Source organism: Megalops cyprinoides, chromosome 12 (genome assembly GCF_013368585.1).
Source record: "Megalops cyprinoides isolate fMegCyp1 chromosome 12, fMegCyp1.pri, whole genome shotgun sequence".
In the NCBI taxonomy this organism is placed as follows: domain Eukaryota; kingdom Metazoa; phylum Chordata; class Actinopteri; order Elopiformes; family Megalopidae; genus Megalops; species Megalops cyprinoides.
In genome coordinates, this window is record NC_050594.1 from 2,578,769 (window position 1) to 2,595,771 (window position 17,003).

Consider the following 17,003-nt stretch of genomic DNA (forward strand, 5'->3'; position numbering starts at 1 on the left):
TTGGAGACTGTAGATCAGCTGTGATCCACAATGGTCCGCTGTTTACGCCTCGCGAGAAAATTCAATGTCCTACTTTGCTTGAGCGTCGTGTTTGCGATCGTAGCTCAAGTCCAGGAACTACACTACACGTCCCAGGATCCAAAGGAAATGGATGCTATGGCAACCATGTTAAATCCTCGCCTGCCCTCTGTGTTGACGAAAAGGGGAGGTGTCAAATACTATAAGAATATTTAAGGATGAATGTGAGTTCCACATGCCGGGGCGCTAGTTTGACGTATGCCAGTCCTCATTCAGTAAGTGTGAAAGTAGTGACTAACATTTTTGAGGAGTCTTTCGCCTCTTTCTCCGCTCGGAGGCGGGCCGGCATGTGCGTGCTCTGGAGGAAGAAGGAGGTGAAAGTTCACAATGGTACGGACATATCAGGTGACAATGTGGAAAAGTTGCTCTGCTTCTGTAGCCTAATTTCTGGAAACTTGGACAATGACAAGCGAAGTCAATTCAAAGTATAGCGAGGAAGAGGATGGCGAAGATGAGGCGTTGGCGATGGCTTATTACGATGACGATGATGACCTCGACACACTGACGGACGGGGATCTTGACTGTAGCTGCGAAGACGGAGGTAGTTACTTTTGCCACTTTATATTACTTTAGGAAGGTCATTTAAATCGACGCAGTGGATGCAATGTGCAAATAATCACGCGTCAACTTAAGTTTCATAAATGCAGCAAAGCTAGCGGAGCTGTCTGTGTTGTTTGATACGGAAAGATGTGCTATAGTAGCAGTCCGTTAACATTAGCTGATTAGATTCTAAACGGTTTACTGTCACGGCAAATAGCTGGCATTTAAACTGAGTGAATTTCAGTTTTTTTCTTTTCTCGTCGATTTGAAAGACAGTGACAGACCTATGCCGTTATCTTCCAACCTATACATTCAAAGCAATAACGTGCGCATGGAGTTTCATACGTCACAGTGTAATTTAAGAAAGGGAGAGTTCTGAGCGTTCGACTCAAGATAGCGGGAGAAAGAAGCGCAAGACCTGTAACTTTGTATATTAGACCTATCAGACCTATCAGACCTACAGAGTTACATTTGGGCAAATTGCTGTTGCTTGAATCTCACTGTGCTAGCGATGACCTAATGTAGACCCACAGCTGTTCAGTTAGATGCGGTACGATTCAAATGTTTCACAGGGTGTATATCAATACTGTCCCGTTTATTTATATGCCGCAGAATAGCTAACGCATGAAATATTTTAAAACATTCCCCATTTTATTTCACATTTCTTTGAAAGGAATCAAGATAAAGTCATAGAGACTCGGGTTGTCACATTGCTCATAATGTGTCCAGTGTTTTAACTGATTTACACTTAGCTCATTCTGTGTTGCCCATAATAGTTTTATTTGTAGAATCATGTAGGTGGTACATATTTGAACAATTACGTCAACTGGGGAAAAAACCCTCACAACTCCACATGTAAAATTAAAAGAACAGGCATTCGGTTCGTTTCGGAATATACGCACTTTACATGCCATTATCCCGCACTGAACAAAGTTTCTATGGTGACTTGATCGTTAAATCGTTGAAGCCAGTTTTGTCAAATGGTGTTACCTATTGATCACACCGTCCGTTTTTACTCTCATATCGTAATGCTTTATGATAACGGAAGTATCTGGGGACACAGTACAGGTCTAATGAGGGAAGCTTTACTCAGAGGGAGCTCGTGTCCTGATTTCACAAGCCACTAATGCATTTGACACGCGCAGATGACGAGCAGCAAAAATGTCGCGTCCTAGCGAGGGACGCATTCCCGGGCTGCGTGGGCTGTCAGTAAGTGCGATAGCAGTAGGTGAATAAATGAACTTTAATCATGCACAAATGTGAAACATTGGCTACATTTTCTTACCATGATAGGGTTATTTGGCGTGTCAGTACCCTTGTGATCAGTAACTACATACTACAATAAATTTGCCTTATTTTATTAGCATTCTGCTATTGTATTTTTTCCCCCCAATGGTATTTAAGAAGTATTTAAGTCTTTAGGACCAGTAAGTTTCAAAAGAGGTACTGTCTTGCAAAGCCTTTTTGGTCTTTATGTGGGTATTCGTGACCGCGTGCACAGTGGCCTTGGCAACAGGATCAGAACAGTGGAGCAGGGGAATTCCTGAGATATTATTTTAAGATTAGGAGTGCCCGTCTGTCTTAACAAATGGAGCTTGAATTCCACATCATAACTATCAAGGTCACACCTTTGAAATCATACAGAGCAAATGATTTCAGGCTGATGGCACAAATAAGTATCTGCACTACAGTCCTCGAATGTTGATGAGTTGATTTACTGCTTGTATCGCATATCACCGTGGTAATGTGACACACCGGCTGCTTGGTGCAACGGTGTTTTTCATACCGGCCACAAAGTCCCTCTGTGTAATCGTGCGTTTGACACTTGGCTGCCCTCAAGTCCTATACACCTCCATAGTAAAAGTAAAACATGGAAGATTCTGAACGTAACTCTTTCGAAGGTAAAACAAAGCTTTAGATTTAGATTTATCCCTCTGTTTAACTTTATTATAAAAACCTGTGCTGTCGCTTTGTATAAAGTTTAATTCTTGAAGTAAAGCTGGCCGTTATTTCTGTAGAAATGCTTGGAGAGCTTTTGATTGCAGAGTAACATTTAGTGTTTCCAGTGAGTGTTGTATAGATTCATATATTGTCTGATTGATGCAAGCTACTTCTATTTCCCAGTCTTGCTGGATATATTGAGCTTTCAAGACTGCACTAACTCACTGGATTTAAAGTAATCTGTTCTGTAAAAGAGTCAGATTTCCCACCACTAAAGCTTTGAAGTGTCTGAGTACCCCAGCATCAGAGGCAGAAACAATCCACAAAGATAGCACAAAGGTTTTAGTGCTAACCTCTGGGTCTGACTCGCAGAAAGGTGAAACACATTTGGGGGTTTTCGTTTTTCCTGGGTTGCATTCAAGCATAACAAACATTCAGTAGAGGTAAACTTCCATAAATTCAAAGCATGAAGGTTGTATGTGATGTAGTCTTGGGCTTGGAGTCCAACAAAGGGATCACACCTGGCCATGGGCCCTGTGGACAGGGAAAACAGGTAAAAGAAAGGGGGAGATGGGGTGGGGGAGGGATGCAATGACGGCTGATGTAGAGAGGCTGTGAGAGGAATTTTATAGTTGTAGATGTGACCAGGTTGTCAAGGTTTGGTTTGAGTTATAGGGATTGTTTGAAAATTCTACTCTGGAATGTTTACTTGAAACTGCAGTTATAGGATGCTTCATAAAGGGCTCAGTGAGCAGATGTGTTCAGGGGTCATCTAAACATACCGCCCAGTCCTATCACTACCCACCAGCACCATAGCTGGATTACTTCATATTGCACATCACACTCTCCCTGAAGTGTCTCTGTCTGGTGTTCTGTTAATGCAACGAAGCACACATACGAACAAATGTGATTTCATGTGGAAACTGTGTACTGCGCATGCACATTGTGTGTTTGTGAATTCTATTCCCCTGTATGTGTATGCGTGCGTGCGCGTGTGCGTGTGCGCGTGCGCGTGTGTGTGTGTGTAGTGCTGGGCTTCAGTGACCCTTTCAGCAGTGAGGTGAAGCCACGGATCCTGCTGATGGGCCTGCGCCGTAGTGGAAAGTCCTCCATCCAGAAGGTGGTGTTTCACAAGATGTCCCCCAACGAGACCCTCTTCCTGGAGAGCACCAACAAGATCTGCCGCGAGGACGTCTCCAACAGCTCCTTCGTCAGCTTCCAGATCTGGGACTTCCCAGGCCAGATAGACTTCTTTGACCCCACCTTTGATTATGAGATGATCTTCCGTGGAACAGGAGCACTGATCTTCGTCATTGATTCCCAGGTGTGGGTGCTGATCTAGGTGCCAGGTGTCTCTCTTCCTGTCTCTTCGGATCTGTTAATCTTTCCTTTAAAAGGCTCTTAGGGTGTCACTGAATGAAAATAAAACCCAGACAAAGGCATATGCTTGTTACATCCACCACTTACTGTCAAATACTCCTACCAGACGATCAAACTAATTCTGAGAGCCAATTGAATATGCATGTAAAATGATAATTATAAAATAGTCCACATATTGGTTTTTTGGAACATGTCCTAAATTGTTGGTCATCAAAATACAGATGGGGACTCATTCCTTATTCCTTTGACCATAAATTTTAAATATTAATGTTGTGCTACTGAAGCTGTTTTTGTCCACATGACATGTTTTGTGTTTGTTTCAAAACTCCACAGATTCTCATTCTAACTAGCTAACTTGCCAGCTGACTGGCTTAACAGTAGATCTAATATGAATTTAGTTGAAAATCTAGCCCTGCTAGTGTTTTGCTTCTTAGTAATGGCAGTATTTGGCCTTAGGTAGTTATGTAAAGTTGGAATATATTACAATACAAGCTGCCTCAACTTTTACAGCACAGTACTTTCATGGAAACCCATTTCTAAATCAGATGGTTGGGAGTGAAGTCCTGTTTTCCAGAAAGACTTGGTGTAATATGTTGGCGTTAAAATCTTTACTACTAGCTAGAAGTTGAGCTTTTCCACACACACAAAGGATCAGTAAATCTTGAATGAAGTCAAATGTTGATAGAATATTCATACTGTATAAATAATTCTGTGGTTAAAATATTTACACATGAAGTAGAAGGTAAACATTTAGTATTGTGACAGGCGCTCTGTGATGGCTTAGTAATGACAGGACAAAGAGCAGCAGGACAGTCTTCAGACAGATGTTTATGTACAGGACAATCAAGAGAGCAAAAATGTGCTTCAGCTCACTGTCATAAGATCACTGTGTGAAAAATGAGCGACAATAAGAGGGACAACAACAAACTGACAGACTCTCAATGAGGTGTGTGTGTGTGTGTGTGTGCGTGTGCGTGTGCGTGTGTATGTGTGTGTGTGTGTGTGTGTGTGGAGGGCTCATCAACAAGCAGTTGGAAAACCTCTGGTCTCGTTCTCTAATATGATTGTTAAGCTGGTAGTGCGATGTATCCGTAAATATGTTATTTCCACTTAAAAACTGTAGTAGAAAACAGGAATCAGTATATGAAGATGGTGTGTGGCCGGGCTCTGTGGTCATTAGCACTCTGTCTGTGTCGTTAAGGACGACTACGTTGAAGCACTGAGCAGGCTCCATCTCACAGTAACGAGGGCCTACAAAGTCAACCCCGACATCAACTTTGAAGTCTTCATCCACAAAGTGGACGGCCTCTCGGACGACCACAAGATCGAGAAGCAGAGGGACATTCACAAGCGGGCCAACGATGACCTGGCTGATGCGGCATTGGAAAGGATACATTTGAGGTGTGTTTTACTTTCTCCTCAGTGGTGTTGAACAGCATTTGGATGCTTGCCATCAACTCTGACACTTATGCTCACACTTTATTTTAGTCTGTTTATTTATACATTTGATACATTTTGTACCGTAAACTAAATAATTATGACTTTTTAAAACCAGCTCTTAAACAGTGTGTAAATAATTATTTCCAAGTTTATTTGTATGTCTGGGTTTTAAATATGTCGGAAGTACATTTTTAACACACAGATAATAATTTTATTCTGTTAAATCACTATGTCTGTTAACTAATATAACATTGAAAATAAACCATTAATTAACCATAAGCAGTGACACATTAATCAGCAGGTTTCTGACAACATGAAAGGGCCCTTAAAGTGTTCATTAATATCATTCATTAATACAGCTAGAAATGTCCTGAAGTGGTTTGGAGTAAGTACCTGGCTGTGGTGTGGTAACACTCTCATATCCTGCCTTCAGTTATGCCCTTTCAACATTGCTGCAGTGTAATGCATATTTATAAGCCTATCATTGTAAGTGTATCTGATTATATCTCTGCTATGTTATTAACAGATTGGGTCAGGCATTTAGGCAAGTTATGCTACACTCTGTGTTAAAGCATGTGGAATACTAAGCAAAAAAATAGCTAAGCAAAGGTTTCATCAATTTGTGTAATGGTAATAAAAATGAAAATGCATGTAAAAATAACTTCGAAGGAGAGATTTATGGAAGTTCATTTTTGAGAAACTAACAGTTGGCTGTTGAGTTCAGAGCAACTTGGACAATTACTCCTCATGAAGTAATTAAAATAAGAGGTCTCATTAAACCCATTTTCTTACTCATTTTAAGCAACAAATTACTGGTAAGCATGCTTTAAGTTTCTTGTTTGTTTCACATCACAATGAATTCACCAGTCATTGAAAATGAGGAGAAGCAATGGCTGGAAAACAAATAGGCTTGCTTAACCACCTTAATTTAAGGACAGGGCGCCTAGTGGGTAGACCGAATAACAGACAGAATCATCAGTCTGAATGGCCATCTCTCTGTTTCTCAGTTTCTACCTGACAAGTATTTATGACCACTCCATCTTCGAGGCCTTCAGCAAAGTGGTTCAGAAACTCATCCCACAGCTGCCCACCCTGGAGAACCTGCTCAACATATTCATCTCTGTGAGTACTGCTCATTCACAGAGCATATCCACCCATGCAGCGGTGAGCATGCAAAGTGTGATTCTGTGAGTGGAAGATTACCACATACATAAAGATTTGGCCTCAGGGGTCATTGAGTGGTAATGATATTTACAGAGTAATTGCTTGTATAGGCAAGCTTGAGCTTAAGTTCCGAACCTTCGATGTTCCTGGAAAAGTTGCACTTTTGTATTGATGATTAGGATAGCGGTTAAAACATTTGCCAGGAATTCATGTCATGCATGTTTCCTTACATTGCTTGCATCATAATAATGTGAGTCAGTATCATTTGAAACAACATTAGATGAATACAAAACGTTTTACTTCATCCTCTCAGCAAGGATGAGAAGGATGATATAAGACGTGACACATCATTCTTGAACTGTTAGCTAATGGTATGGAAATCATCATTCAACCTGATTAGTAGGAATGGAGCTGGCTGTATTTGAGCCTCAGAAGATGGCCACTTGTGGCATCAGGATTAGACACTAAGCCTCATTCCATTGAGGGCAATGAGTCTGTTAGTGCTGCTGCATAGGGAGGCAGCTTTGAGGCTGTGCCCGCTGAGGACCCGCAGTGGAGCAGGCTGCTGGGAATAGCATGGGAAGCTGCAGGTTGCTGGTTGTGTACAGCCATTCCAGAGGGTGGCAGGAAAATTTATCACAGGTCAGCTGACTGCACGAGGACAGTACTTGGCAGCAGCCTCGGGATATCCTCCTCAGGGGAAATGTAGGAAGGGCTGTGTCACTCGAATAATAAAATACAAAAGGCAGAAATTATGAATATTTATTTTAAGATGTGGGCAGTCATTTTGAAATAACACTCGATGCTTTTTTTTCCTGTACAGCTAATGTTGATTTCTTTTTTTTTCATCATCACATTTACGCAGGATTTTACATCATAGCCCTCTCCACCTTGACAGCCACCATGCCAGACAGATTATTGTTATTTTCCAAGACTTATGACCTGTAGGAGCTAACTGCTGTCTCTGCCTATGACATGTCTGTCTCGGCTCTGAAAGGAAACAGGCACCTAATGGGCCGCCCTCTTTCACCGCCTAAGAGAACCCCTGTGTTTGAGGGAGGGCCTTTCTCCGTTAGTTATTTCTAGTTCTTCAGGCTATGTCTAATTATAGGTCAGGATGATAAAATTGGCAACAGGAAATAGCACATGACATCACCTCGGTCATGCTATTTTGTTTCTCAGCTGCAATGCATGATGGGTATACCCACTGGCAGGGACGTGCAAGGGGGAAAGCACTCCTTAGAAATTTGTTTGCAGTGCTATTGTTGGAATATGATCTGTCATGTCCTATATATAAACCAGGAAAGTAATGGGTCAGAGTGTTGTTGTTTACATGGAAACAATGAGTTAAAAAACTTGATTAGCTATTTTTTTCATGCATTGTTTGAAGTGTGGCTCAAGTTAAGTCAGAAACAAAGTTCTTATTTATTCCAGTCTAAGAGATACAAATGGGCTGAAGCCATTGTTTTCTTTATACCTGGATAATTTTGGTTCCTTCCAAGAATTTCATCAGGCTTATCACCTCTGCCCAATCATCACTTTGTACAGAAAGTACCCATGCAACAGTTGCTTGAGTGGGTCATGGTCAATTATTTTAATTTCTTTTTTCAGCAGTTGTTTATACCAAATCACCAGTTACGAATGACCAATCATTGAATCAATGATCGATCAATCAGTAGGCATTCTAAATCTAAATCAACCGCCAATTTACCACGATGTGATACAGTTCTCCTCATGTTGACTGCTTCAAAATTGTAGAAATCAAACAAGCAAATCATTTATATGACATGAATAACTAGAAAGCAAGGTCTGTTGTCACCGGAATTCTGTGATAGTCAATATGTAATTCATACACATGTACTATAAAATATAATTTAGCTGGCAGATATTTTCTTTTATAGAGACCACCTTTTATGTGAATAGAATCAAAGTTGGCCTCAATGTTAGTTCTGAATGCGGCCCAGACTGTGACTAATTTCTAACTGGAGCGGTTACAGTTTCACACATAGGGCAGCTAGCTGGGGATGGTTTCTTATACGTAGGTGTCCTCATTTCAGTCTTTTAAAATATATAACCAGATCACTGTGCTATTAAAATAATTTAGTCTAAAGTGCATAGTTACCAAGGTAATGCTGCCACATTAGATACAGTTAATTGAGGACGAATCAGCTACTGATGGCAAGTTCGTTAATCACAAACAATGGGTTCAGGACTATCTTCAGCTTGACAGTCTTGCTGTTCACCCTGTAGGTGCTTATTTCAGGCAGCAGGTGGCAGCACTGCATCAATCAGCAATTTGGAGGGAAACCTCGGAGGGTTTTATTTTTTCTTCTGATGGGGGATTTTATTGCACTGTACCTGGGTTGCTGCCTAGTGGCGTTATTTGGATAATACAGTAGTTGTAATTAAATGTCTGAATTGGTCTGAAACTGAAACCCGAGCCCAACACAACCTGCACACTTTAATAGCCGAACCGAACCTGGCCTGATCACGGTGATTTTATCCTAACCTGGCCCAAACCCAGGCCGTGCACTATGGGGGTGCTTAGGGGTGCATTGCACCCCCAGACTGACTTCAGCGCACCCCCAGTTGTCTCCTTATGTCCCAGTGTCTACATAGTATTTATGACTTTTTTTTGCAATTGCAGCACTCTGTATTTTCTCCTGGTGCCGGGCTTGCTCAAACCTGCCCTGATTGGGGTGTGAAAACAGTAGTAATTACCAAAGAGTATAGAATGACATGTCATTTCCATAATCGTCTCTGTAATTACCCAAGCAGGTACTGGTAATAATGAAATAGAATCAAAATAATGTAGTTTATGCAGTTTCACCAAAACTCTCCTTTTGGGCAAAACACAGCGCATTCAATAAATAAAGGTCCATACAAAAAATAAATGAGTCTGGCAGTATGTATTATTCAACAGCTTAACAGTTGAACAAAATGCAGTCCATCCTTGTTGCGAAAACAGTGCACTATACAATAAATACAAGTCTGTACAAGTAAACAAATAAAAATGGGAAAATCCAGCTCAACAGTTTAACAAAGCAAAAACAGTCCTTTTCGAGAAAATATGGGACATTTGGGCAAAAATAAGCTCTTCCTGTCCATGTGAGTAAATAAATCTCTCATTCAAGCTTGATGGGGCCGGTAGCCTTCAAAACAGATTCATTCCCTTTGTGTCTATGTCATTCATTCAAAATGAAGTTTTAGCCCAGATTTTAGACACCAGGGCATTCAGAACCTGACCTCCAGAAACGCTGAGCCCAAATGCAGTCTGAACCCGAGTGCTATAACACAGTTATAGGCTGGAACCAGCCTTAACCTGACATGTTTCGTCAGGTCCTGTCGGGTTCGGTCGGGTAGCCAGGCTTTAGTTGTAATGCCTAATGTGCTATAGAGACCTGGTTTATCTGGGTTTTAAGCTTTTCTCTGGATGTTAATTTGTTTAGTGGGTCTATCTTTGGGCATATTCAGAAGAGAATTCTGTGGTCCCATGGATGATTGTGAGGAACCATCCAGTCACACACCTCCAGTTACGGAGAGGTTACTTCCCTGTCAGTGGTATTAAAGTCCGGCTTACGGATGTGGAAGGCTCTTAGTGCCTACAAGCTAACCACTTCATCCGCCTTTGCTGGTGCAGTTTAACGCGTTGGAGGGATGCGATTACCGTATGCACAATGAGAGCAATAGCTGTGTGTATGTCCACACAAGACACTTAACGGAAACGTACAGGTCTGGCATTGATGGGGTTATTCACCCCAAAGCGCATTGTGTTTGTAAACAGATTAGAGGAACTTACTTATATTCTCTTTCAGAAACAGAAACCACATGCGCTTAGTGAACACACTGAAAGCTTCACTGATGTACTGGTTTGCATCTGAATAGTTGGCTGCTCTGGCTAACAGTTTTGCCCTTTGACCTCTGTCCCCCAGAATTCTGGCATCGAAAAGGCGTTCCTCTTTGACGTGGTCAGTAAGATCTACATAGCCACAGACAGCAGCCCTGTGGACATGCAGACGTACGAACTGTGCTGTGATATGATCGATGTGGTCATCGACATCTCCTGCATTTACGGGTGAGTCCGTCTTCTCCACATTACACTTTTCCTCGGCATAAAAAGTACCCCCAAACCCCTACAGAGTGTGCAGATTATTACAAGATTTATTCTCTAACTGCTTTACATTTTTACTCTTTACCCGTGTGAACAGCAGGATGCCTGCTCTGCAGTACCTTGTTTAAGGGTACAACAGCAGTGCCCCACCGGAGATTTGAACAACCCTGCAACCCGTGCAGTTACATGACCATGGCTCACTGTACCACCCCCGGGGGTGTGTGGGGTCTCTGCAGCAGCACGGGCGTTTTAAGCATGCAGAGCAGACTGGCTGTGTTGCCATTAGTGACGAAAATATGTTGTGAAACATGATCCAAAATAATTGCATGCGTGGTTTTTTTAGAATGCTCCTCACACTGTTTGGCTGAAATATAATTTTAGCACATGGGTGGGGAAAAAAACATCCACGCACGACCAGACATTTTACTTCAGGCCCCATTCTCTTCTGGTGGGGGAAGATTCGCTGGGGTTTGTCCCCCAGTGCTGGCTGAGTGTTGGTATTCTCAGAGCATGCCAGCAGCAGGAGGGGCCCCACGTGATGGTGTGAAACGGGGTCAGCAGGGTGGTACTGGGGGATCAGGCGTCACCCCGACAGGCACAGCTGTGACACGGCAGATGTCCTCGTGGAGGACTCGCTGTGCTGGATCCTGTCCCAGCTTCTGGAAACCCAAAGCGGCACATTCTCCACCCACCCCTCCTGGGACTGTCATTTTGGACAACAACTGAGAACAAAAAAAAATGAATTAATAAATAAAAAGAGAGCACAACTTAAGTCAAATGAAAAAATTCTATATGTCACATTTGACTTAAAAAAAAAACAACAGGGGGACAGTCATGGGACATCCAGTTTTACTTTGTAGAAAGAACCCAAGAATGTGATGAATACCAGTGGATACGGACTTACATTGTTGCTGTTTATGTTGAAGGTGTGAATTTTCAGGCGACTTTTTTGCTGAATACACTCATACATCACAAATTGAAGAAAAACTGTTGAAAATTCCAGCAGAATCACTCTTCTGTGTCTGTAAAGGGCTTTTGACAACTGAGGGTGAGGCTTTCAACAGACTAGATAATGGTGTCCTGTGCATTACATATGGATATGCTCGGTTCAGGAACCAGTATTATTTTCATAATAATGTCCTCCAAAGAAACTCTCATCCATTTTTCAAATTGCAATGGTGAAATTGTCTAGTTTTATGGTAAAAGTAAAAACATTATGTAATCATATAAGAAAACTGGTAACACTACCTGTGGGAGGGGGGAGAGGGAGTTTATGCAGACATGTAATGTCTTATTGTTTACTGCATAAAACTACCCAACAGCTCTTACAGTTGGACGTAAGCATTTATAGTCACTCATTATTGATGAGTGATTATAAATGATGCAAATAGTAGTTTTTGCAAGCGTTACATGTTTGTTTTATGAACAAAATTTTGCCTGAAAGTGAGAGGACTTTTAATAACATTCTTCTTGTATTATAATAGTAAAATTATGATGGTTTTATTAGCAGGCAGTACTTGAACAAATCTGCACAAGCATGTAACTATGCCACCATGGCGTTTTGACTAATGTGTCCCCCAGTAGCCGGATGGATGAAGCTGAATCTTATAATTTAAGATACTATATGTATTGACTAAAAAATCCAATGCAACCTCCATACCGCACCTCTGTTAAGTTTGATGTATGAAACTTAAAATAGGTGAAAAGGAGTAAGTCTGATTTTTGTGGAGGAATGCATAAAGAAATTGTATCCTGACAAAGATCCAGACAAAATAGCCCTGCATATTTTCATAACCAGCCTGTGAATAAATAAATTTCTGCATGTGAGGCATAACCAGCGGTATCACGGATGTGCGACACGTGTGTGCTGCACTCTGTGGCCATGTCTGCTTGGATTAATTGACTCTAACAACGTTGTCCCCGTGTCCTTGCGTGCTGACGGCTTTTACACGTTCTGGTTGTTAATCTGTTTAGCCAGCAATTTGTGAAGGACACCACCACCAAAGACATGAAACGCAGGATGAGAATGCTGGCCATGTGAAGTGACTTGCCGTCTGTGTCCGCGGACCTGCGCTCTAGGCCCAGAGTAAACGAACAGCTGTCTGAAATGTGAATTCAGGTCATGCACCAACCTGCTCTAAGCTTAGCTTAGCTATCTGGACTTACGAGGAGTAGGTGGAGGATTTCGTTGTGTTGCTCTCTGTGTGATTTTTCCGAGAAGAGGAAGACTTCCAAAAATGGACAACCCATCTCCGGAATTCAGCGAGAACGACTCACTTGGTTACCAAGGAAACCGTAAATGACTTAGCATTTTAATGTCACATTAAAGGGGCAAAGAGGCAAATAAATGACCCAGAGGAACAGTTTATCATATCCTGCCAGAAAATAAAACCCAGGAAAGTTGGTCAGTTGAATGTACAAATCCTGTATGAACCAGTCTCATGTGGTCTGCTGTTATGTACTGTGTACATTTTAATGATAATTGAAAGATAAACTGTATTAAGCAGGAAGGAGTACTGAGGTATTAGGGGGGTGTATTGTCTATGACAGTGAGCTTGTGACCAAAAGGTTCTAGCATCCCCAGATTAGGAGCTACCTCTGAGCATGGCGCCTGACCTGAATTACGATACTATGTCCTAAATATCCTAAATATGTCCGGTCATAAAAAATGGAATAAACCAGGATCAGAACATCTGCCATGCAAATAAATAATAGACTGCAGACTTATCAGGGAAGAGCCCAAGGGGCCTGCTAAACACATGATCCCTCTCAGCCTGACAGGGGACGATGCGGGGTCACCTTACGACAAGGAGTCCATGGCCATCATCCGCCTCAACAACACAACTGTGATGTACCTGAAGGAGGTGACCAAGTTCCTGGCCCTGGTCTGCTTCCTGAGGGAGGAGAGCTTTGAGCGGAAAGGTGAGAAAGCTCAGCACAACCCTGCCAAGTGGCAGATGGCGCCCCCCCTCTGTTGAGACATGGGAAATACTAAACTGGAACCCTGATCTTTACTCACTTTATCTTTTTGTTTTTTTAGTGAAAACTATGTCCAGAAGGTGCTCTTTATTGGGGGGGGGGGGGGGCAAGTTCAATTATCCCTGTCATCAGAAACTCATCAGAACATTCATAAAAATGACTGCATCAGTCTGGTGCGTCTCATGCAGGAAATTAAACCCAATAAGCGACCGATGGGTTTTGGCCACCACAGCCTCTGTCGCAATGTTGTTGGCATTTGAGGGCAAGGGCACAACTTGCCCGTGTGCTTGGTGACACAGTACACTTCCCTGCAGCAAAGCCAACGCAGTGACGTTAGTCCTTCCCTGTAGATTTCCTCTTTCTGTGTTAAAAAAGCAGAGCATGCCCATGGTGAAAAAGACTGTCTGCGGTCCTGACCAAAGGAATAAACACTGATTAGTCAAACAGAAATGAAAATGCTCATAATCTAGTTTCCCTGGGTACTGAGTCATCACGGGGGCCAGGGGGTGCAGAAGGACATTGCTGCTGGCACACACACACACACACACACACACACACACACACACACACACTCACACGCAAACACACACACACACACTCACACGCAAACACGCACACACACACACGCAAACACGCACACTCACAAACACACAAACACACCAGATTAATGCCCTATTTTATGAGTCCAATTAAAAGATTTTCTAAACTTTGTCATCTAAGGCACAACAAATCTCATTATTTTGAGACACACCACATCATAGCAATTTGAGACTTGGATTCAGATCACATTGCTGTTTCTGTTAGTTCTTTTTTGTCGTTTTATAGGCTGTGATCGCATCCCTCTCGTTTTCACCAAGAGAGGAATACAAGTTCTATTTTGGTTCCACCTACTTTTTCCCAAAGCAAAGGCATGCAAGTCAAGATCATTGCTGCATTATTTGATCAAAGGACTGGTGCTTTCAAGCCCTGGTATCATCAGTCAAAGTGCCGCAACACCCACAGCACTAATGTGTGATGTGTTTACTGCGGTAAAAGCATCATTAATATCATGCAAATTCTACACAGCCACTGATGTTGCAGCCTGCACCAAACTTCCCCCTCCTCTCAATCATAAAATGGGTGTTACTGTTAACGACAATTATTGGATTAATGTCATGATTCTAAGGGCTGGGGACATATTGGTGTTCCTGATCCCTGTGGCTCACTTCATTTACATATTTATTATCTGATTTCTCATCTTATACAGACGTAAAGTTCATTACACTCAGCACAATATTTGACCGAATCCCACAGGAAGTCTGCCGTGTAACTTGCACACAGGTGTGTCGCATTTGCATTTGGGCGAATGCTGACCCCAGTATGATGCTTTTGTTTCCACAGGACTGATCGACTACAACTTCCATTGTTTCCGAAAGGCCATCCAGGAGGTGTTCGATGTGCGTGTGAAGGTGCAGAAGTCCCGGAAGCTTCTGAGTCAGAGGAGGTGGAGCAAACAGGCCACGCCCAATGGGACACAGGGTCTCCCTCACTGACCCCCAGTCATGGGGTCGGAGAAGCATGAAGCACAGAGACGATGAGAAAATCACCCCAGCCTCAGCTATTATGCCGTGCCCCGGGGGAGGGGGGCGGGGGTCAGCTGACACTCTCAGCTCTCTCAGACAATCACCAAAAACGATCATGTTGTGAGTTTGAACGTCCAACGCACATGTCTTGTCACAGTCAAGTGTTAATTTTAAAATGCTGAAGTGTGTCTCCTTTTTTGTGAGAAATGTCTCGTTTGTTCTTTTGAAAACACTGATTTTTAAATTTTATACTTAATTTAACAATTCAGTCCCCGTGTTCACAGGCAGCTTGATGGTGTTGTACTAAACGTCCCATTTTAAAGCAAAGAGAGATGTAGATAGATATACCAATGCACTGAGCCAGCCTCAATAGTGAAATACCTTAGCAACTGTAAATGTTCTTTCCCAGCCCCCTGCAGTCCATGAGAAAATGTTAAACACATTGATTTAAAGCATTTTCCCCAACAAAAATCTCTGATTGCATAACTCCAGGAAGCACAAATTGCCCCATCATTTAGCCCTAAACAGGAAGTGATCCAGCAAGAATAAAGAGGTGTTCACTAACAGAAGCTTGCTCTTATCGCTATGATATCACTAGCTGTGGAACTACACTACCCACAAGCACACAGGTACGGGTTGACTTTTTGGTTCCTGTGTGCTGCTGGTTGAAACATTTCCTCTTCTGTCAAAATATTTCAGAGAAACAAATGACAATGTGCTATTATTAATCTTTGTTTCTCGTGAATGTGTTAGCCTTCACTTAATTTTTTAGGTCTGCTTTTATTCTACATGCTGTGCAGTGAGTCTTTAATTTTGACTGGCGAATTTAAGATTCTTTTTTAATTACTTACACAATATTAAGTAATAATCCATCCTGCATTGGACGGTTACAGTTTTTAGTTAAATAAAGGTATATTTATATAAAAAAAATCATTAGTCAAAGGCTAAACTGCAAAGCATTTGGATTAACTAGCCTTATTCATTTCTCACTGTTAATTTCACTTGATTTTAGTGACAATCTCTAGCTCAGCATCATGTCATTTATTTGAATGAAGAAAGCACACCAAATGTCTTTATTTTCAGATATCCTAATGTCAGGCCCTCTGTCTGCATTTATAATCACAGAATCATTTGTATCTGTTTAGTACTTTACTAATGCACTGCATATTTATTTATTTATTTTGTTCATGAATAAAATAACATGTTTGTTATGCTTTTCATATAATCTTGTGTGAATTTTCTTATTGTGTATATAACTGCAACTGCAAACAAAGAATTATTTATTGTTTCTATTTCAGTATTATTTTTCAAATTTGTAACTCGGAGATTAGCTTTGTTTTCCTGTGGCCATCTGAAAAATTCTCGACTCTCTGATTGTGCTAGCAGTCATGATAAAGTGTCACCTATGCATTCTGGTTGATGATCTGGCAAACACCACTGTCATTAGTCTCTGTTATACCACACACTGGCATAGTAGCCATTCAAGTCATTCAAGTTCAAAACATGCAGTTCAGAAAAAATGCTGTCAGCTACATAACGGCATATTAGTCACATGCAAATATTCTTGTAAAAGAAATCTGTCCTCAGTTGAAATTATTGATATTAATATGAAGCCAGCCCACACAGACTGAACAAGCGCTGTTCTAAGGAAATGCTACCCAATGCTTTCTAATGTTTTGTGTGAATTGGCCCTATACTAAATTGCATGCTGTTTATAATGGTCTATATTCAATGTATATTGGCATTGAAAATGACTTCTTTCAGTAACCATGTCAGTGAGTGGCATGTTACCAGGTTTTAAAAACTGG

At 41.7% G+C, this 17,003-nt stretch overlaps 1 protein-coding gene across 1 annotated transcript; it reads left to right on the forward strand.

Moving 5' to 3' along the window:
* Positions 1-236: 236 nt before the first annotated feature.
* On the forward strand, positions 237-15,371 carry rragd (ras-related GTP binding D). The gene is made up of 7 exons (XM_036542973.1): positions 237-619; positions 3,588-3,883; positions 5,141-5,340; positions 6,387-6,501; positions 10,476-10,618; positions 13,428-13,576; positions 15,014-15,371. The coding sequence occupies exons 1-7, from the start codon at positions 481-483 to the stop codon at positions 15,163-15,165; spliced, it is 1,194 nt and encodes a 397-aa protein (XP_036398866.1). The 5' UTR covers positions 237-480; the 3' UTR covers positions 15,166-15,371.
* Positions 15,372-17,003: the final 1,632 nt, after the last annotated feature.

Bases quoted from the DNA above. Each gene is read 5' to 3' on its own strand.
- rragd (XM_036542973.1), top strand. From the start codon at position 481: ATGACAAGCGAAGTCAATTCAAAGTATAGCGAGGAAGAGGATGGCGAA. The intron at 620-3,587 runs GTAGTTACTTTT...GTGTGTGTGTAG, and splicing joins CTGTAGCTGCGAAGACGGAG to TGCTGGGCTTCAGTGACCCT. The intron at 6,502-10,475 runs GTGAGTACTGCT...TCTGTCCCCCAG, and splicing joins TGCTCAACATATTCATCTCT to AATTCTGGCATCGAAAAGGC.